The sequence below is a fragment of the Bombus impatiens genome, unplaced genomic scaffold (genome assembly GCF_000188095.3).
Source record: "Bombus impatiens unplaced genomic scaffold, BIMP_2.2 scf_3007, whole genome shotgun sequence".
Taxonomy (NCBI): Eukaryota; Metazoa; Arthropoda; class Insecta; order Hymenoptera; family Apidae; genus Bombus; species Bombus impatiens.
Window position 1 is genome coordinate 403032 of NT_179426.1, and position 22911 is coordinate 425942.

At 36.4% G+C, this 22911-nt stretch overlaps 1 protein-coding gene across 1 annotated transcript in view; it reads right to left on the reverse strand.

Annotated features, from left to right (window-relative positions):
* The window catches only part of LOC100747867, a 72894-nt gene that overhangs the window by 28211 nt on the left and 21772 nt on the right, over positions 1 to 22911 (reverse strand). The window contains exon 2 of the mRNA XM_003494617.4: positions 3750 to 4128. Coding sequence (XP_003494665.1) covers positions 3750 to 3834 — 85 coding nt within the window. The 5' untranslated portion in view covers positions 3835 to 4128. The remainder of the gene's footprint in view (positions 1 to 3749; positions 4129 to 22911) is intronic.

Below are 22911 nucleotides of genomic sequence, written 5' to 3' on the forward strand. Positions count from 1 at the left end.
AACATCTAACAAAAAAATAATATTTCAGTCCCTTAACTTTTGTCAGCAAATTTCCTAATTATTTTCTATCAAATGAACATCTTTTTATAAGGTTACAGTATTGCCCTGTATCAAATAAAACAAAATAAACAAAGAAATTTCACAATAGATAACAATAATAATAGATAAATACTCGATTACCTTCGTAATTTACTTAACCCATTAAGTTCTCAGCAATAATCTATCATAATGTTATAAATACTTTAACTTCTTCAAATTTCATAAAGAAGTAGCAACGAAAGAAAAAAATTCAGGGGACCTATTTCATCGTCAAGATGTTAAAAGAATAGAATTCGTTGATGTAAATCGACTGGGAAGAATCTTATAATTAATTAAAAATGAAAACATTCTGCTACGATCAGTTAGAACAACGAACGAGTCGTGACTGCACGCCGTGTCAGTTCTTCAGGAGACATCCTCTGCTCGGCTACCATAAGTCACGAGCCAATTATAAGGGCGCCTTTGAACGGCTAAAAATCGGAGGCATTTGCGGTCCATCGACGCGGAGCCGCGTAACGACTAATAAGTAGCGCTTGCATTAATAATTAATTAGCGAGCCTGTCGGCCAAGCGAGCTGACCAATTTCCATAATTCAACGACCACGGCAATATACAATATCGCGCGAGCCCTTTCGAACGTGAGGACCTCTAGACCAGCAATAATGGCGGGGCCGATACTAATAATTACTGGTGGATTCGCACGCGAGTCAATTGCAAATTAGTCGGCGGCTGCGTATAATTGCCGAGTTTTTTGCCAGTGTCGAATCGTTAAGTTCCCCTGGTCTGCCTTGTATGGTAAACAGCCATTACGTCGCTCGAATAACGTTACGTAGGACGCGTTGTTCGTCCGATGCGGCGCGGAGCCACGTGTACTTCTTTTTCCATTCTCCACCTCTGTCAAATTTTACGCATCGAGGATCGATTAAGCTGGTTTAACGTTGAAACTACCGAAGTAGTCAACCTGATCGGTTCATAATTTTTCATAGTAGTTTTATATCTGATTTACAATGGAGCATTTACGGGGATTTGAATGGTTTTTGGTGAAGTACGTAGGTATATTGTATGCATATGGGTATGAAGTTATTCTTTCCTTTGTTACTGGAACAACTAATTGTAAGATGAACAAGTTATAATTTCTCGTAGTAGCTGTATTTCTGGGGATATAAGTGATTTTTAGTAAACTTTGCATATAGATCAGGGATTTTCCCCGTTTGTTACTAGAGGAGGTAAAAGTAACCAGTTCACAATTCTTCATAATAATTTTATAGATTGGAAATAGCGTACTTCTGGGGATTTCAGATTGATTTTTCATAAAATATATAGAGAAATGTTTGTTATTTTTTTGCACTGCGTATTTTTCCATACGAATTTCATTTGAATTTCTTTCCTACAAGCTTCATGCTTCAATTGTCAATAGTTCTACAGTAAATACAAATTTGTAACTTTTCATATTATTTATCTAGTAAAAATAAAAGTAAATAAATGAATTTAGTTGTCGCTAGCTTTGTGGAATTTTTGTATTTATTAGGATGTAAGATTGGATGAACAACTTTGTTTTCATTCGCTACGGTGCTGGTCGTAGATGGTTTTGTTAATATTATGTTCCAAGCAGATAGAAATTTCCCTTTTTGTTGAGTAGAAATATTCGTGGCAGAGTGGAGAATGGTGTAGTAGAGTGAAAATGCAAAAAACGGGTTATACACGCCTGACGGTTAAATAAGAACTCCTATATTTCAGATTTTTTAAGATCAATATAGGCAAAGTTGAATTCAAAAAGGAAAGTATTCAAATCTAGTAATCGCAACGATTTTGTTAAATAAATCGGAAAATACGACAAAAATATCCGCGAATATTTATTACTACTAAGTTATGTATCAAGTAATCCTAAAAAATTATATAAAATAATAAATAAATATAAAAGTTTGCAATCGTTATTTTAACTAAAAGCCAGCCTGAACTTACGAATTTTACAAACTTCCTCAACGCATAATCTGCAGTAACAAAATTTATCTCCTACAATTCAAACAATTCGAAGAATCAATTTCCTATCGTCCGAACATTTTTCCAATCAAACAATAGAAATATTTAACAACTTTTATTCGCGTCCATTCGCTCTTTTATTCATTCGTGCAACTACAATTTAATATAGGAAAAAAAGAGAGAAAAACGAAAAAGAAGAACGCAGAATCGAGTCACGCAATTATTGACGTTATTATTTCTCCGGTTAATTAAAATAGCAGGGCTACGGTACAGCGTGCGGCTCGAATAATTGCGACCGACGAATTGTTTAATTTGAATCGTCGTGAGTACGTGGAATTTAAATGTTCGCCGCTTTACACCCGCACGATTTGAATACCGGTGACCGGTGGTGGCGAGTCGAATTAAGGGAAAATCAGAAATGATTGTCACGTTGTCGAACCGTTGGATTATGTTCGACTTCGAGCTCGATGCCGTATGAATATTCATAGCGTTTCACCCCTTCGCGAAAAATTCCTAAGCAACCGACAGAGCGGCCCACGAATGCTCTATATAATTAATCGTATGCGTCGGCACGTATCTGATAACCGGATGATCCTTAATTCAGCCGCTCTTTATTTTGGGTAACACCTCTCCCGCTGAGTATCGCGCGCGGAATTTCAAACAATGCTAGGGAATTTTTTATCCTCGGGGGGAAAAAACTTCCTCCTCTTACCTCCTCGTTCGTTATTGAATCAACGCTGGAAACCGAGGCAAATACCAGCGTTCCTTTTTGCGATGAAATTGTAGAGATAGTAGAGATCGGAAACATGTTTGCATTGATTTAGCATTGCTACTTTATTCCGTTGTCTAGACAAAGCCTTTTTCCATTTGCTCTCGTTAGAAAATTTTATACATTGATCGTGTTATTCGATTGTATGCTTTTGATTTTTTCTCGAATATAAATAAATAGAGATGAAATGAAAGAGAAATACGTTACTTTAATTTTTGGTACGAATAAAATGTTATTTATATTTGTTTATCGAGTTTGCTTCTTGTTTAATTTAATTTATTCTATATTTGAATATTACGTTATTCTAATTTTAGCTAGATTATTAATTCTCTCTTTCTGTCTGTCTGCCTATCTCTTTTAAAATAAATCTTCATACTTGTTGAAATAAAATCATTTTAACGGCCAACAAGTCTATTTTTCGGAATTTACTTTCTTCCGTAATTTATTCACCGAATAAAAGTAGAATAATTCTAACGGAGAAATTTAATAATCATTAAACTATCTTTACTAATTCTACGAATTCGCATAATTATTCTCCGCGTTTCAAAGAAACCTTTTCCCCATTAACCGAAAGATGAAAAACTCATCCCTCTAGGCGGTCCGCAGGTTTCCATATTTCCCTTGAAAAAACTAGGAAAAAATGGAGTGGCAAAAAAGAAGGGTATTCTTCCTATCTAAAAATACCTAAAAAAAAAAAAAAGACAGTAGAACATAACGAAATATTTGTTCCGAAATCCGTGCCCAGAAATTCATTTCAATATCTTCTACGATATCCTCTAACCGTGCAATATATCAAGAGCACAAAAACAGTATTCACGTGGAAATTGGTTTCGACGATGTTCGCCAAGGTTTTTATCGGGCAACGTCTAGTAAGATGAAGTATAGTCTCGATCGGATGAATTAATCTCGGAGCCGTCAGGGGGTGTGAGACGGAAGCATCGAGTCCGAAAATTCGCACGTACCTCGAGTTTCGACGAGAGCCCAGCAAAGATTGGCCAAGGAGAAGAGCAGCAGAGAAAGTAGGTAGAGCGCGGCATCCCATCTCATCTTCGTTGTTCCGGATAGCTTTCTCGGTGGCTGCCTTCACTCTTCTCTCGCCCCTCCTTCACCGGTCGCGCTCATCTTCTATCATCCCCCGGCGCGTTTTCAACGGTGCACGCCGCGAAGGCTTCCGTGTTCCGGCTCGAGGACCGCACAGCACAGGCCACCCTCCGAGTCGACACCAAGCCGTGGAATACAAGGATGCGGGGAAACGGTGAAAAAAGAGCGAGAAGAACGCTCGTGTCAGCGTGCTCGGCTTCACAGTCGGTGCAAGGGTGCTTATCACCTGGCTGATAACACCTGCAAAACAAATAGCCACTGTAGTAAACAGAGGCTACGTTTTCTCGTGTAATTAACCTGCTGGTAATTCCAAGGTAGTGAGGAATTTGTTCTCTGCTCCTCCTCTATCTTATATGTATATATAACCAGCCAGAAATTTGGAATATTTCTCACTTTTATTTATTATCGGATCTCCTGCTGACTGTGTTATTAACGCTAGAATTATTACTGAACAAAGCGCGAGCTTATGCCAACGAAATTAAAATGAAAAATACCTAGGAGGAAATGTTTTATACATACGATAGCTGGAATAATAAATTTATAAAACACCTGAAAAATTGTCGATCGATCATTTGTAATAAAAAAATTCTGGTAGTTCTAGCGTCAATATACTCGGACAAATTGTTTTCCAGAGGCTAGGGCTCATTCAAATTTCTCTTTAAGTTGGAAATATGATTTTACCGAGTAGTTGTAATAATTTGTCTTGTGATATGATTTTGTTAATTTAAATCTGACGTCGATAAGTCAATAAAAAGAACTCCATTTATAATTGAAAGAGAAGTATTTCTTAAGAATTTACAAACATGAAATTGCCCTAATATCTATGTTTGCAGAAAAGTTTCCTAAGTCTGCTGAAACTACTGGTAGTCATTATTATGTTATAAGGTAGTTAGCTAAGAAATAAAGAGAATCAAACTATGTATCCATCATCCCTCTTTTCTCGTATATTCAAATAAAACCATATGATAATACACGAATTGAATAATACCAAAAAGTTAACTTCTCAGGAGTTCTATGATTCACGTTTCACCACAGTAGGAAACTTTTGTTTCATAATTCTGATTTTTTATGTCATAAACTCGTCCCCATCTCAAATCTACTAAATGTCTCGTAGTTTATAGGTTGGAGCGTAAGCATCCTACATACATACATAGTTGTTTTACGCTTCTATTTTTCTGTTTCTCGTTCTCCTCGCTTTTTTCTCCAGCTTTTCTTTAGCGCTCTTAACGAGTCTCGTACGTACTGCGAAATTGAAATAAAAGCGGACGAACGAGTCCACGGTTTCCGCGCATAAAGCGGCTGATTTAACCGGATCCTCTCTCTCTCTCTCTTTCTCTCTCTCGCATGCGGAATTCATTTCTGCGGATTCGTTCTTGGATGTATCTATGGGAAGCGGTGCTCGCGGTGGTTACCTGCTCGCCGCTTCTATGAAGCGTCGTGAAATTAGTTTGCGAGGAAAATAAAAGGGAAATATGAGTGGAGATATTTAGTGGGTCGTGGATTAAGGGAAACATACCGTGGGGATCCTCTGTCCCTTCCTTTTTACGATTCCGAGCGGGAAAGTTACCCTCGCGCTCGAACAAAACTGAAAACAGGAAACTTACAGACGTGTGGAAAGAACGAATTGGACACGAACTTTGAAATAAGTATAATGTGTTATACATGCTAATATTCGGACGCAACAGTATCTGTTTGTTGCTTTGTATAAGAGGGGGTGATTTAATTTGCGTATTCAAAGGTTCAGTTGCTTATTCAAAGGTTCAGTTACGTTTCATAAATAAATTGATAAATTAATATAGTAAAATTTATACAATAAATTTTGTATTTCGTATAATAAAGATACTTATGAGATTGAATATGTAAAATTCTTCTCTAGTTGGCTGATAAAATTGGAAATACTAATTCTATTTAGAAGAAGACAATTCTATAGTCAAATTTGTGAGGTAAGCACCGTGTTTGGTTAAAAATATACTACGCTTTATCACATTTGTAAATATAGGTACTTATATGATAGACGTAGTTAGATAAGTGGGAAGAATAACAAAACTGTTGTCTATCTTAATCAGTAGAATTCTCATATGTGGTACTATGGGCCTACCATCAGAATTTTATATTAGGTCATCCGATAAGTAAACGGTATAATTTTTTTAGGGCTGAATTCAAAACGTTAGACCTCGCGATGATAAGGGTTTTATAAGCAGGAATGGAATTTATAATATCCAGAATATTCTTACCATAAAATATCTTAGAAGTTGTGCTATACAACCAACAAGATTAGCAACTTACTATATTTTCAAAACAGTTACTTTATTCCATGTTTATACTATACTCTACAAATAATTTTTATCTATATTTGTATATTCCTGCGGCACACCAATTAGTAATTTCAAAATATTTTACGCTGTTTTTTAATTCAATTTTTTTTTGTTTGTTCATTTTTTAATATTTTAATGTTACGTAACTTTTTAATGAATGTAAACTAATTAAGCCAATCGAAAACTTATCAATCCCTACGTATATCATCGATCTTGAATTTCAATCTCACATCTCTCTAATTACAGGTCAGAATACTCGCGTAAGTCACAAGATCGATCGCTGCTACCATCGCGCGCGAACAACTTTTCTAAGATCTCTTGGAACAAAGGCATTCGTCACGGTGCGGAATTGCGCAATCAAAAGTACCCGGTATTCCGCATCGTAAAGCATCCGTGAGTTCCCATAGTATCCCGTGAGCGAGCAGAATCCCTAGTGTGTCTCAGCTCGAGGATATCGTTCGGTGATCCATTAAACGATAACGACCATAAAGATACAGGTATAATAGAATCTTTCTTCAATTTCATCGCGGGCGTAACGTCGTGGCGCGGCGACCAGTCGCGGATGGGCCGTTTTTGCAGCGATAAAAGTGCCTCTTTATCCGAACCACGGTGAACTTATTTCGATTCCGTGATCCTCGCGGCGCGATCCATGGGATTCGCCGACGCGTCTACGTGCACGACCGCCCTCGTGTTTGCCTTGCTCCTTATGCTAAATCCTCGACGTGGATCGAGAAGGGATGACTGGATGGGAGTTCTTTTCGATCTTCTTCAGGTGGCTTCGCCGATCCGGCGAGGCGGTGTTCGTCGTCGAGAAAAGAAAAGGAAGGGAAAAGAAATGGAAACGAATAGAAAAAGAGAAAAAGGGAGGAAAAGAGCTGGAGAGAGTCTCGGTTAAGGAGTTGGAACGAAATTCCGAAAGTTCCTGCTCAGTGAAACAGGTCACGGAACGAAAGAGCCGTCGTGGAGGAACGGTGGCGGTCTTTAAAAAGTTTTTCCTAGCTCCATTGCGGCGAATCCGGCGCTGGGATGCCGCTCGGATTCCCCGGGGATAAAACAAAGGATAATCAGGTCGCTTTTTATTCCCTGGACGGGTTCTGTCGGGTAGTTGCGAAGCTGCCTCTGGAATTACCGGCTTCCGACCCTTCTTTTCCTGTCTTCGCCACTTCTAAGCTGCTCGAATTAGGCTACGTTAATCCTTCGATGCCTGGCCTTCGCTTCGGGCCTGCGGCAACCCAACAGCCAGAGAGGTATCGCGCTTCTTCTCCCTCCCTGTCACGAGACGTCTTCGTTAACGCATCCGTCTTTCGCCTTAAACAGACCACTTCTCGTTCATCGACGAAATTGGATTACGACGTGACGAGCCTCGCTTATGGTTTTTCGATGCATCCTGCGGTTGCTACCCTTTAACTTCGTACGCTGTTGTTTGCTGCGTTTGGTAGTTGTAGCGGTTTGCTAGGTGGTTTTTGACGTTGTATTTACTGATAATAGCGAATAGAGCAATTGAAATGGTAAACGATGTAAATGCCAGAAGCGAAGATTTGCAGTAGAAACAAAAAGACATTTCAGTTAATTCTGTCATTTATATCATTTATGTTTTAAACGATCTATACTTTTATCGTGTGTCGCCTTTGCAGATTCAAACGGAGAATAAATAGTAAAAATTATATGAGATTAATTGTATCGATTTTTTTCAATTACAATTTATTTCCTACGTATGATCATTGTGTTTTTCGATAAATTATTAATAAATAATTTAATAATTAAAATAAATTAATCTACCACTTATAACTTTTTTCAGAATCTACATCTCTTTCCACTGGTAAAGTCCTTTTTATTCTTTTCCACTTGTTCCATTCCACGCGTTCGTTCCAAAATCAAAACCACTTCAACTTCTCATATATTGAGTGTCGCGGATGGTTATTTGGTTTGGCAATTACTAATTGCTCGGTTATCGTCGTTATACTTCAAATAAACAATATTGATTTAGAGTGTGTATGTGATAGAAACTTTTTGCTTCATTATTGGCTTGTAACGCAAATTATTTTCTTCGTACGTTTTAAAGACGTTCATTTTGTTCGTACTAATTTTCAGTATGCGAGCTGTTATTTAGCATAACTGGATAATTTCGATGATTTTCATTACCCGTATATGGTTATTTGATATTACAGTTTCTGACAGTTATGGTAGGTATCATGATCGATTATAAACGTGATATTTCATGAAACCTTCATAATTGTTAATTTGAAATTTAGTTTACGATTCAGGTATCAGTTTCTATGGTACACAAAACGCTCATGTTTCGAACATGTTCTAATTTCAAAATCGTATTCTGTAATTAGTTGAAATATTATGATAGACATATATTACTGACTTAATTAGATTCTTTTTTTTCTATTCTATTAATGAATCATACATTCTCGCGGTATGAAAATAAAACCTTAAAATTATTTCAATTCTGAGCATTTATGCATGGAAGATATAATTTATTATTAATTAGTGGACAATGCTATTCGATTCAAATCATTCATATTTTTGCTTCGTGGATGTTAAATGACTCAGTTTTATCGAAACTTTCCGATAGTCGCAGAAAATATACACAGCTATGCGTTATCGACTCTGTTTGAACTAAAATGTCCATCATTAATTCATTCATGAAGATAAGATAAGTTATTGCAACGAGAAATTCTTCCATCAAGAATCACAGTGATATTGCACGATATTGAGAGAGTTTGTAAAACGTTTAATTAATTTTCGTATCAGAGAACTACAAAATTATTCTAGAAAATAATGTCACAGAAAAAAGATGACTTCGATCGTTTAATATGTCTCATTAAACGAAAAACTACAGCCATGAAAAAGATAATAACGAAACAAAAATTTGCAAGTCGATATGTCAAAAAAAAAAAAGAAAAAGAAAAGAAAGAAGAGAAAAAGAAAGAAAAAAAAACGAAGATTTCTATCTCTATAAAGAGATAGAAATAATAAAAAATTGTGGCATACCTTTCTTTCGAATTATATTCACTTTCATCTCTAGCTTTCTAATCTTTTTAGTGGGTTTTTAACGATTAGAACGTGTTCTCGATGGAAACACCGATGAGAATCTTGCTATTACTGTTCGTTCGTACAACGTAATTGTCGTATTCACATCTCGCGATTTTAAAGGAAAGTTTCACGCACAAAGGAAATGCTAAGAACAAGGACTGGGTATTTTGTATTCAGGACACGTTATTAACGGACGTAAGCACACCTTTAACAGAAGCTTTTTACACTCCTATATTCAGCACGCGACCTTAACAGTTCAACTATTCGGCAAATTCTCGACATCGTGCCGTAAGACCGTGTTCTGAATATAACAGTGAGAACAGTTTCGTTCATAAAAGAACAGAAAGCTTTAATTTTTTATAATTCTTGAATGTCTACGTGTTTAAATATCAATTTACAAGAGAAAACTTTCTATTCTCTTACAACTTTCAATAGTTTTCCTATTTACTAACCTACATAGTATCGCTTTATCTTCTTCCCATATTACGTATCATTGCTTGTAGTATTTAGTATTTAGTAGTTATATGTTAGTATTTAGTTAGTAGTATTTAGCTTGTAGTAATCATTGCTCAGGTAATATCATGTTTATATACATGTAAATCACTGATAAACCAAGCTGATCAACTTTATATCCTGAAAGTTACTCAAAACAGTGTTTAATTCTTCAGAAATTAAACGATTAATCTGAATGACGTGGATTAGTTTGGTTTTTTTGCGCCTCATTTTGCCAATTTACTAGAAGAGATGAAACATTCTTTAATTTTGAGATACACGCGGGAATTAATTTTGAACACGAACTATTTCCTAAAATGAGAAAAGTAGCTTTTTCAGAAAATTGATTTACTTAAAAAATCAGGAAGCTGGTTTTCTACAAAAGAAGAAAAATCTGACGATATATAATTTTGATATAAAATGCCTAAAAATGAGATCTATGAAATTTATTAATAAACAAATTTATTATCCATTGTTTCTTAGAACTATATTTTTTTGCAATTTTCTAATTCCTCTTCCGTAAAATTGTTAAAAATAGAAAACAGAATATTTGCTCGCAACATTTCTCTATACCAATTCGACATCTATTACTTTTTCCAATTTTCAGCGGCACATTACCGTCATAAAACAATAGAACAGATGAAAATCTATCCATGTCAAGTTTAAAGAATCGACAAGTCAATTATATTCTTTTATTTCGTCCGATATGGTATTAGTAATATGCGATTAGACATTTTCATGATAAATACCAAAATATTTTTATAATCCTCACCTGATGGTAATTTTTAATTTTAAAGCACAACGATAAAAATCCCAGAGTTTATAAAAAATTCCTAGTTTATCTAACCCGATATAGAATTCCTCCATAAGTTATTTTCGTGCAACGTCATATTCTCGCCCGTTCTATTCCGAAGGAGCTGTTTCGTCTGCCGTGAAATTTATGTTCCCGAAGAAGGAAACCAGCGACGCGCGTATCCAGAAACAATGCCAATACCTATACACGATGTTATCGTAGCCTAAGTAAGTAGCCGCTTCGAAAGTTCCGCTCCTTAATGACGATCGGATCTCGAACTTCGAGCTCGAGATCACTTCAACCGTAATGATCGAACTTGCGATCGAATCCACCACGGTAGAAGTTGGAACGGTCAGTGTTACGACCAGCGGTTTCATGCCGTTTGGTTGGTAAGATTTCTCTCACACGCGCCAATAATCGTATAAACTCCGAAAACAATATCAATGGAAGAGGGTCTGATTCGATGGGAACCGATAAACGTTTGTAACAAAGATGGACTTGAAAACTGAACATTGACTTTTCTATACTTTTCTATGTAATATCCTTATCCAATAGACACACAAGTTAGATTGGAATTGCTCGATAAAAAGATTTTTATTGAAAGAGAATTGTAGCTTTTAGCTACCGAGGGAATCGAAAGAATAAACAAAGCAGCAAAGATAGAGAAAACATATGTTAATGCGATAGCTGGGTTTTCAAATTATAAGACGAAGCGATTCATTTAATGTTTGATTGTTGGAAACGTGGTCTGGTTTGCCCATCTCGATGATGTCACCTCGTATCATGTATTATTGATTTACCAGAAATTAGGTACATATTCAACATGGAAACATTTCCAATATCTAGCTTTCATTTGATCAGGTTATTAACGAAGAATGTTAGTTGAAACTTTTTGATCAATCTACGGGTGAAAATTGTTCCGACTGTTTATTCATTCTGATTACTTCTTTATTAAATTCCGTGACTGCAAAAACAATTAAACGCACGTGTGCACTTAATAATGCACTGCTGACAGTTTGTTGATTGCGCCCATTATATTTATTAACCGCTACATCGTCTACTGCTAGTACATTAAATACAATTTAATTTATGGACCAAGATATTAATTTGCCATTTCACCATCTACATTTACAACCTTACGTACAATTTTATATCCCCATTCCGATTTATGTTTCAATTACTCCATACGATACGTTTAATTGCCTAAAAATAAACGACATAGTGTCTTCTGTGAAAATTGTAGATGGTATACAAATAAAGCTTTTGAAGCATCTATCGTTCAAGGCGAACATTATCAAAAGATCATATATGAAATGAAATTATTTAACTTTCAAAGTACGTATTGTGTGATACAAGATAAAGTATATTATTTAGATAAAAAAATCTTCTTGCGTAAAATTGTAGGTTGTAGATTTTCAATCGTTACAATGTCATTAATTGTAATTTACAAAATTCATTTATGCAATCATTTTTGTCGTTCGATCATTCGAAAGATTTTTTTTATAAATGGGCGATAATTCGTATTTTCAATCGTAACTATACTTTCATGCGTATATATTGAGCACACTTCGATTCTCGAGAAACAATTTCACAAAAAACGATCAATCTGTCTTGCCAATTTTTTGAAAATATCTTCAGTAACGGATTATTCTTCTATCGATTCTGCAGTAAAAGCCCATCGATAAAATGTTAAGAGCCATTCTCTATCAATGATAACAAAATTAAACCATCAACGCAATTTTATTAGCGCACGATCTACTGCACATTGTACGGGAATTAGTGAAAATATTCAAAATATCAGAAACCTCTATCTCTTTCATGTTCGATGCTAACGCGAATGTCAAAAAACCCTCGATATACAGGGTGGTTGGTAACTGGTGGTACAAGCGGAAAGGGGGTGATTCTACGCGAAAAAAGAAGTCGAAAATATAGAATAAAAATTTAAAAATTTAAAAATTTGAAAATTAAAAAATTTAAAAATTTGAAAATTTGAAAATTTAAAAATTTGAAAATTTAAAAATTTGAAAATTTAAAAATTTGAAAATTTAAAAATTTGAAAATTTAAAAATTTGAAAATTTAAAAATTTGAAAATTTAAAAATTTGAAAATTTAAAAATTTGAAAATTTAAAAATTTGAAAATTTAAAAATTTGAAAATTTAAAAATTTGAAAATTTAAAAATTTGAAAATTTAAAAATTTGAAAATTTAAAAATTTGAAAATTTAAAAATTTGAAAATTTAAAAATTTGAAAATTTAAAAATTTGAAAATTTAAAAATTTGAAAATTTAAAAATTTGAAAATTTAAAAATTTGAAAATTTAAAAATTTGAAAATTTAAAAATTTGAAAATTTAAAAATTTGAAAATTTAAAAATTTGAAAATTTAAAAATTTGAAAATTTAAAAATTTGAAAATTTAAAAATTTGAAAATTTAAAAATTTGAAAATTTAAAAATTTAAAAATTTAAAAATTTAAAAAATTAAAAAAATAACGTCAATCGAGACAACGATCTACAGTGAGATTCGTTATATAAAGTGCACGCGTACCGAGCGAAAATTCAAAGTCGATTTTCTCGAAAACAAAGCTTCAAACGAAAAATTTTTATTCTATATTTTCTACTTCTTTTTTCGCGTAGAATCACCCCCTTTCCGCTTGTACCACCAGTTACCAACCACCCTGTATATTTAATTTAATTTATACTATTTCCCACATATTTAACAACCACGTATACCTAATATTCATTATGGTATTTGTTTCAATCACACGTATACGGATTCCTGTCTACCCTTGAACTTCCCGACGTGTACATACTTTCGAGTCAATAGGGGCCTAACAAATAGAAGAGCACACTCCATCTGACCGAACCGCGCCGGGGACGAAACGAAGCTCGCCCAGTTGAACAAATTTCCGTTTCCGTACAAGTGCGCGTAATTTGAATCTTTGAACGGTAATTGGATAGTTTGAGATACTCCCGGCCTCGGTCCAACAAGTTACTTAGTTTAACTACTTTATTGCCTGTGTACACGGTTGCCGGCCAACGGGAAGGATCGAAGTCGTTCGGCCACGCTGCTTTTCGTCGCTTACTTACAATTAGCTGTTTCTAATTGCAGCCACGTTTGATCGACTTGGCCTAACTTTCCTCGTTCTTCGTTCGACCGTTCGTTCGCTTGATTTCTTCCGTGGCCGACTTCGAGTTCCAAGGTAGAATTAAATCTAGGGAAGGCTGGAGAACTTGACGAAGCAATCGTAGCGAGAATATCGAGTCACGATCGAAGAAATGATAAAGAAGAGATGAAATTTATGTTATGGCTATTTTAATCTCTCGATGTTTTAAACGCATATCATAATTCTATTTGGAACAAGATACTTGTATTTTGTAGCGGGACAGACAAATTATTAGGTTGTCCGAAAAGTGTCTTTCTTTTACAGACACGTCTTTTACAACGACGCATCTTTATACGAACATGAAACCTAATCTATCGAACGTTGTGATCTTTATCTTGATAGAACAAAATGGATCATACGTAATTCGATAGAATAAGATAAAACGGAAAATATTCTGCATCCATTATTTCCTTATAAAACGAAAGCAACTTTTCGGACGACCTAATATTATGTGATATATTTGAATGTATTCATCTTGCTACTCTTACGCAGCTGAACTAATATATAATTAGAGAAATTTCGTAAATAAATTTTATAAAATACAGGTCATTTGATTCTATTGAATTTAAAAGTTATATTTTTCTTTCTATTGTGTTGTAGTATAGAAATTTGATGAAAATTATGTATTTACAGGTTAATATAGAGACACTTTCGTTTTTGTTAAAATAAATCGACTACGAGAAAGAAAAGTTGACTTTTGAAAATATTAATGTCGATTTTAAGCGTCATCGATACTACGTGTTTAACGAATCTTGTTTCTGCATTCTACAAATAATCGCATAGCGAACGTTTAATGTCGTATTGCATCTCATTTATTACATCACCAAGACACTGGGCTTTGTATAGCGAAAATTTATTAACAACGACGCATGACACGGAAGTTTTAAACAATATTTCCGTATGACAAAGAAATCGCACGATATAAAACTTGTAGTATAAATTACATTTATGATAACACAGTATTTTAGTAATACTTTATAAACATCTTCAATTTCCTAATTCACTAAAGCAAAATTTCAACTCCGTATAACACGATTTCATTTAATAAACTTGGACGAAACTTGTTAGATTCGTGGTACAAGGTCTGGAACGAGGTTAACAAGAAATAAGGCACTGCACTCAATCTGTTAATTCTATTGAAGCGATGAACTTTCTCTGTTAAACCGAGATTGAAATACGCATTTTCGAATAGCCTAACCTAGAGAAGCGAGAGTCGATTAAAAATAGAGAACCAAGAGACACACATGTATATATATAGAAAAAGAGAGAGAGAGAGAGGGAAAGCAGATTTCAGGTGCGGAATCGATCTGTTCGAGGAACTAGCCGAAGGAACGGCGAAGGCGAACGAGTCAGAGACGGGCTAGAGGATAATTTTAGCGGCAATTACCGCATCCAATTGGAAGTTGAATAGACGAAAACGACCTTAGACGTCGTAAAAGAGACGACACGCTCGCTGGAAAACAAGGGCCGTTCCCTGTGAATTAGAAAAGCTACCGAATGAAATTCGACTGCAGTGAGAAAATGTTGGGGCCAAAAGCGAGCTTTCTTCCTTTTATCTAACCCAGGGCCAAGTCATGGAGGGTCCCCTTCAAATTGGATTAGGCTCGTTAGTTTCGTTATCAGTCATGTAAACACACGACGCGCCACTTTCTTCGTTTCTTTTCTTTCGCGCCTTCGATCGTCAGTGCTGAGTTTCTCTTCTTCTCAATTCCACCACGCGTTTTCTCGCGTTTTCGTAATACGCGGCACTGCTTGTTTCGATCCTGGTCGCGTGATTTGCCGTATCAGCAGTACTTTGTAATTATCAAATTTATAGAATTACGGTGTGCACACACCGATAGGGTTCGCGCGAATTTATGGCCTGTCGATAATTGAATGAGTCCGTCCCCGCGACGGACCAACTTCGAAATTGAGTTGGTTTCGGTAAATTATGGATATACACGTATCAATCGATTTTGTATTCATTAGCGTAATGAACGACAGAATTCTGTTAATATAGCCATGACCGGGCGGAAATTCCGCTTCGTTAAAGTGGCACCCCGGGTCTACCTGTTTTAATCCAATGTTTTTCCGCTTGCCGCTGTATTTAACCGAAGGAAAATCGAGTTCGTTGTCTCGCCGATTTATCAATTTAATGTGAAAAACGTTAAATCGTCCCGGAGAATCGAATTCCACTGATCCTGATGAGCCACCTGATCTGATTGCGACGAGATTGCGTTCGATCTGACCTAATCTGTGCCGCGAATTTCCGGTTTAGTCGGGCGAAAATCCATTATATTACATTGGAACTGCAACTTTCCAACCTCGCTTTATGTCTATAGAATACCTTCGATTTCTCAACTATCCGCGTTAAAATATACATTTTTACGACCTCGTATACCGTCGATGTATCGTGTAACCTCGTAACTGATCCACGTTCGACGCAACCTACAAGTATTATAATTTCCCATCGACAACGACGTACTAGGATTTCCTGTCGACCTTTCCACGATGCACCGGCACCGGTTCGTGTCCAGAGATCTCCTCGTCGCTCCAATCACGGTTGATTGCGTATTCTTGCACGGGACGCGACGGTGGACGTCCGTCGTTATTTCGAATTAGCCCGGATACCCCTCGGAGCTCGCTGGAAAAGCTCGTTCTCCGACGATTTATCGAAATAGAACAAGCGTAACGAAGAGCTGTTCGAGCCGGGAAGGGGAAATTGCCGCGAGTTCCTTGGCTCGACAATTTAACCGTATCCCGTAAATAACGAACGAATATCCGGAACGGCAAGTAAAGCGTTCGCCAAACTGGCTGTTTGTCGACCATGGAACTGGCTGCAGCCAAGCCAAATTCTTCGATGACTCGAGCAGATATGCGGGCCCTCTTTATATCCAGCAGTTTGTCCAATTTCGTATCCCTCGCGATTCCTTCACGTCGTCCGCCAACGTTCCTTGCCTTTATACGTTCACGCCGACTTCTTGCTCTGCCTCTCCGGAGTCGACGTCACCTTTCCGTTGTCTCCCTTTGTCCGGGATCTTTTGTTGCTCTTAGCCTCCCAACGGTGCTACACAACGAGAGTCGATTATATTGTCTCGCGATTTACTGACGCGACACTTCCCTACCTGGTTCTCCTTTCCGTGCAGTTCTGTTATTTCGGTTCTCCGTTCGACACCGGAATCATTTCCATTCACTTATGGATATGAAAGCATCGAGCTAAGAGGTTCTCTCCATTCTGTTCTCGGAATGAATGAATACGCGCCTCGATTTTGAACGCGTTTTGTTTGGCTTTACGTGACACGTGTAGCGTGACTGCTAGCGCTGTTCTTTAAACGGAGAGAACGCTTTGAGAGAGTACAGGCAATTCGCCTGTCAGCTAAGCTAGGTCTGCTTTCCCGGAATTTGTTAACTTACTGACGAATTTCTTTGCAGCGATATCGTTCGCTGATATTAACGTAAGAAATTCCTGAAAATTGTTGAATAATTCTGAGCAAACGGTAGAAGCGTAACTTTCATCATCGTATTAATCGTTATTATTACTATATGTTTATCGCAGTAGAACATGCATAACTGTATAATGTACGAAATTATCGATTAATTAAATTGTATGTTAGCGATAGCTGGCGGCAAATTACAAGCTGAGATTGCTATTAAATCTAATCCGAACTATGATTAAGCTTCAGGAAAATTCATAATAGAGCTGTATCGACGATTTATTACTCGCAGAAATAGGAAATTCCGCAAAGGATGAACCATATATCGGGCGTTATAACAGAGAACAAAATTTGCTACAGAATTTGCATTTTCAGTCTTGCTATAAAAAAATATATCTACGAACTTTCTTTGCCTATTAGAGAAGGTATTATAACCGAAATAATTAATATTTTTAATGAATGCGAGCAAACCATGCGAAAAGCGATGCTCGTTATGCCGGAAAAAATCTGTAATTATCTATATTGCAGGAAGCCTTTCTTTTCCCGTTCGATTCGACAAAGGACGAATTACAGTTTCGTTGAAAAGAAAGAAAAAAAAAGATAGAAAAATAAGAAGAAAGCAAAAGAAAGAAACGTACGACTCTTCCCAATTACGCGAACAAATCTCTATTGTTGCAAAAATATCGAGAAGTACGTTTCCCTGAGAGGGAAAGTAGTTTCAATCGAATCTATTAAACAATATTCTTTGTTGGCCCCATTGTTATCGGATTTCGCCCGCATTCTAACGAGGAATGAATATTAAGGCTGCTTTGAAAGTCAAGTGTATCGCAGGCTGGGCAAATCAATTAATCGAATCGCGGTAAACGCACGGCCAAAGAACTCTTGCTTTCGATTGTGACGTGATACAGCTGGTGGTGGCTTTTGTAAAATTCATTCGACGTCCGATCGAAAATAATGGAATCAATTAAACGACGAATAGAATGGGCCGATAGACAGAGGAAGAGAAAGCCCGGCGAAAAAGATAGAAACGTTACGTTCTTACGGTTCGGCTGACCGATTCCGAAGGAACTCGATGGAGAATTCGCTCGGACAATATTTTCGCGATTGGCGAGGATCGAACGGCACCCCGTCGAAACGCCGGCCAAAGCTTTACGCTGAATTTATCGCTTCGCCGATATTTGTATTTGCATAGTCTCCTCGCGTATATTTATTTAGAAACGTTGGCGCGCAAGAAAATATATCGTCCGTCGGGGCGCGTAGTTCTCGCACGGTCGTTCCAACCCCTATCGTTCGAAAATATTTCGATTCGACGTTTCGTAAAACGGGTGAAAAAGGGAATAAAGAGCAGAGAAACGGAAGGCTGAGGTGGGGGAGGAAAAAAAATATATACAGACGGAGAAAATTGTACGAGTGAGTGGAGAGCCGGTAGCGTTTCGCAAGCTCTCTCCTGTTGGAAAGAGAGAAAAGGGCTTGGAGAATCGTGGCGCGGCATCAATCACCATTATCGGGTTCCTTATCTCGCTAGACGTCACAATTAAACGAATCGAGGGACATTTTTCTCTCTTCTCCGACCATCTAAACGCGGTCTTTTGTATCGTACCAGGGCACAAAAGAGCATAAAGAAGGACGATCAAACAATGTGGCAACAACGGGACCGGAAGAGGCCTGGCCGGATGTCCAGGAATTCGAGCAGCGAATCTTTGCTAATTCGTGCAGGAAAAAATCCTTCGAACCAGTGGGTGGAGAATCTCTCTTGATCACGCCGAAAAATTGTCCACGGAAGGAGGAGAAATCGGATTGAAGGGAACCGACGAGGAAACGATGTGCCCGTACCAGTCTGGAGAACAAAGTGGATAAAGGGTGGCACATAAACGAGAACGGAAGCTCTGGAAATCCTGCAGGTGTATAGAATGGAACACGACTCGATGGTAAGAACGAGAAATGAATTATTTCGCGTACAAAGATAAGCCGGAAATGAAGACTAAAACGAGTCTCGTTGTGAAGTATGTAAATAAATTGGCTGTAGATCATAAATATTAAATATAATTTCAGTCTATTTATGTGAATCTTAGTAAGTAAGATGGGAATAATAAATTGATGGAAAATTTTCGAACCTTCGTTTCATTGGAATAAGATTTTGTATTTAAACAGGAAATTGATTTAACTTATAGAGCGTTTCACGTGTACCGAGATTTATCTCTACTTTTGGATCTATGACTACAAAAATCTAGCTATCGAAAAGTAAGAAAGTTTTCATGACTTTATTCGATCGACATGTGATATTGTTTCATTATTGAGACGCCCACTTTTCGATTCTATTTTGGCTGTCAACGAAATAAAACATGTACCTTTATCTGTATTTACCGATAGAATAAAAGTCCACTTTATTCTAATCATCTATATCCTTACAACGTAACGGCACGATGTCTTCTTGCACATTCAGCATGTTTGCAAGTTAAAATATGATAAAATGAATTTTTATTATACAGACACAAGTACTTTGTACTAATTCGTATTCGTTCGTACAAATACAGATAAAGGTGCAATTACCTTCGCTTATTTGAATATCTTTCATATATTTTGTTTTGTGTATATGAACATTTCGTACGTCTCGGACATCCTGAACGTTCTACGAAATCCAAGCGATATTTATCTTTACCTTAAAACTCCTAAATCAAGTTGACGCACGATGGAAAAACATCAAATCGTCGGTTTAAAAAATTTATTTCATGACTGTATTTGCGCAAAGTTTGTAGAAAGAATCACCCTTCGGTCGATTCCGCGAGGAATTACTCTCCACCCTCGCATCATCTGGCATCGGGTCGGCGCAGCTTGCGAACAGGGAATAACGATAAAATGGAAGTAACAAGGGAGTCGGTAGTGTATCCGGGAAGCTGAGGAGAAGCCGAGGAGGATCTCGAAAGTAGTCCCCGGGAAAGAAGGTGGCATGGCTCTCTGCTGGGTAATAATAAATTGAAGAGTGTCTCGCAAAAACCTTCGAGTTCGCGGGCTTAACGTGTTCTCGGAGATGGAGGGCTGCGCGAGCGGAGCCAAGCCAGAAGGGGAAGGGGAAGGGTAGAGGATCGAAACTTCCCTTTTGACGTTTGCCACGTTAACCGTTATGACAGATTGTCTTTCGACCAGGAGAGCCTGTAATGAACTTTAATTACCGAAAGCTGTCGCGCTATGAGTGTCACGACTCTTGTGCATTGATGTTATTATTTCACGGTGGACTGTTACCAAGGAAATAATTTTCTCGCGAACATCATTTTTCCGATAGCATGAAAAATATCGATCGATACTTTCAACGTTGATAGCAGAAACGTTTATATTTTATGTTTCCCATTACAATCTTTAATAAATTTTCTTATTATATTTTTTATTATAATTTCCATTATATATTTTACTATATCGTATAAATCTCGACAGAAAGAGAGAAAATTCCGTTTTTCACCTTTAATCATAAATTCTCCAAAGTCCTGGGTGTAATTTAAAGCTCTGCTGTTCATACATAACTAAACTCAAAGATGGTACGGACAGAAATGCAAAAAAGCAGATTTTCCGTTTCAGAAGTAACGGATAGTCACGTCCAAACTATAAATCTAAACCGCGCGAAAAAAAAAATTAAAAATATTGCTCAAGTCTGTTGAAACAGACAGCATCACATAATTCAAATATATCAACGATACTGAATATCTCTGGAAATTTATACTCGAACGAGACTCGAGTAACATAGCTATTCATCAAGCGTATAAATTTTTGTCAAAAATCAGAGGATTTATATAATATGCAGATTTCACTTTGATGTCCATCGGTCCAACAGAAATGTTTTAATCAGGAATCCTTAAAACTGTGTAAGCCTAGTCGCGTCATGAGCGCGTATAGCCCGTACCTAAGCAGAAAAGTTTCAGCCTGGACAATTGAATTCTTCACAATTAATCGAATGAACGGCAATCGACTCGTCGGAAGAAGATCAGGAACGATTTGGGGCTTCGTGAAGCTTAATTATTTTACAGTCGAGAGCGTCCTTCACTATTGTGCACCCTCTCCGAAATCCTGTGGGCTCCTCTTATCGAATTCTCCAAGCCAGTTCTGGTTGCTCCTATGGGAATCCTTTAGAAGCACCGAAATCTTAAGCTATCCCAATTTAATTATCTGCCCTTGATTAATGGATAATGCCGAACTCTTTCTGCTCCTTCAAACTGAAACGGATATCTTGTTTCTCATCCATTTGTCTCGCATTCATCATGTTTATGCTAAACATGCAACCCACGGCTCTGTTCGTAGAATTTGTAGCAGTTGTTTTGTATGTATTTTCATACGTGTATGCTGGAAATGTCAACGAAACGAACTCTCGGCACATTTACAAAGAAATTGTTTTTCTTTCCTTATAGAAACGAAATTTTTTGTAAGAAATGTGACTTTTATTCTAATAGCGAGATTACGTTTTGTCATATCTAGTGAATTCTATATTAACGAATATAGAAATATAGTGTATGTAAAGAACAAGTTACGGTTATGCGAATGAGCAATATTGTCTTTACTTTAGATTTAAACGAAGGTATATTAAATTAAACTTATACAACGATTCAACATTTCAAAAGATTAATTGTATCCTTTCTTAAAAAATTCGCATGCTTCTTTTTCTATTTCGTCGATTTAAAATAAAGCAGAAATGATTGTAGAAACAAACGAGATTGGAATAAAACAACATTATTTTCACGTTAATTGGAACCTGTCAAAAGACATAACAATTTAAAACGGAATATTTTTACTATAACGCGTTTGTTAAGATTTGCTAACGGTAACAAGGGAATTTAATCCGGAACAGAATTTACAACAGCTGAAAAATTTCAGCTCTGAAATTCGTATCGGCATGGCACGTCATTACTACGGTATGCCAACATTACTCTGTTCTACAGCAAATATAATATTGATTTCAGCATCGTATTGAATTTCATCGACCTGGTATGCACGTAAAACTTACACAACAGGAACTACAATCATCTCAATTATGTTCATAACAATAAAAAGGAAATATATTACATCGAAGCTAGAGCCAATGAATATATTGATAGAAATAAAGAATTCGAACAATCACGTTTATATATTTATTAATTATATTTGTATCATGCTGGTACGCAATATTTAAACCCAAAATTGAAGTATTTTTCACTGAAGATCAACCTAGAATTCTAGTTCGTTTCTTCGATATGCCTTGATTTACCAAATGATTTTCTGAATAACATTGCTTGTGAACGTGTTTTATTTCTGTTCCTGTCTCTGGTGTAGGAAAAGATCTATTTGGCACTATTTAAAAACGATAACTTTTTTCGAAATATATATTGTTACATTTCTATTATCTGACATTGCCCTTTAGATTTAAGCACTAGATTCAATTAGAATTAAACACACGATAAACACTTATTAAATACGACATTGTACAACGCCAAAAAAATTTACTTATAATTCTCAATGAGAATTGATTGTAAAATTCATCCAAATAAAAGAGAAAAATTTTTATTATCTCTTGCATACTTCAGCCTAAAACATCTGTAGTCAATAAAACATATGCAAAACATGTTTACCAGATCATTCCTGATATCTTGTCATGTTTTGAACACGATCTTCATATATTTCAAAGATATTTTTAATAATGTTTGCAAATCTTCATTTCGGATTTACATAAAACACGTAACGTTACAAAGAGTATTCCTCGACGTCAAACTTTCCCCCTTATACTAACAATTTCATCCGCATATGCCTCTAATACCGACATCGATAGAAGCAAGACAACCCTTTAAA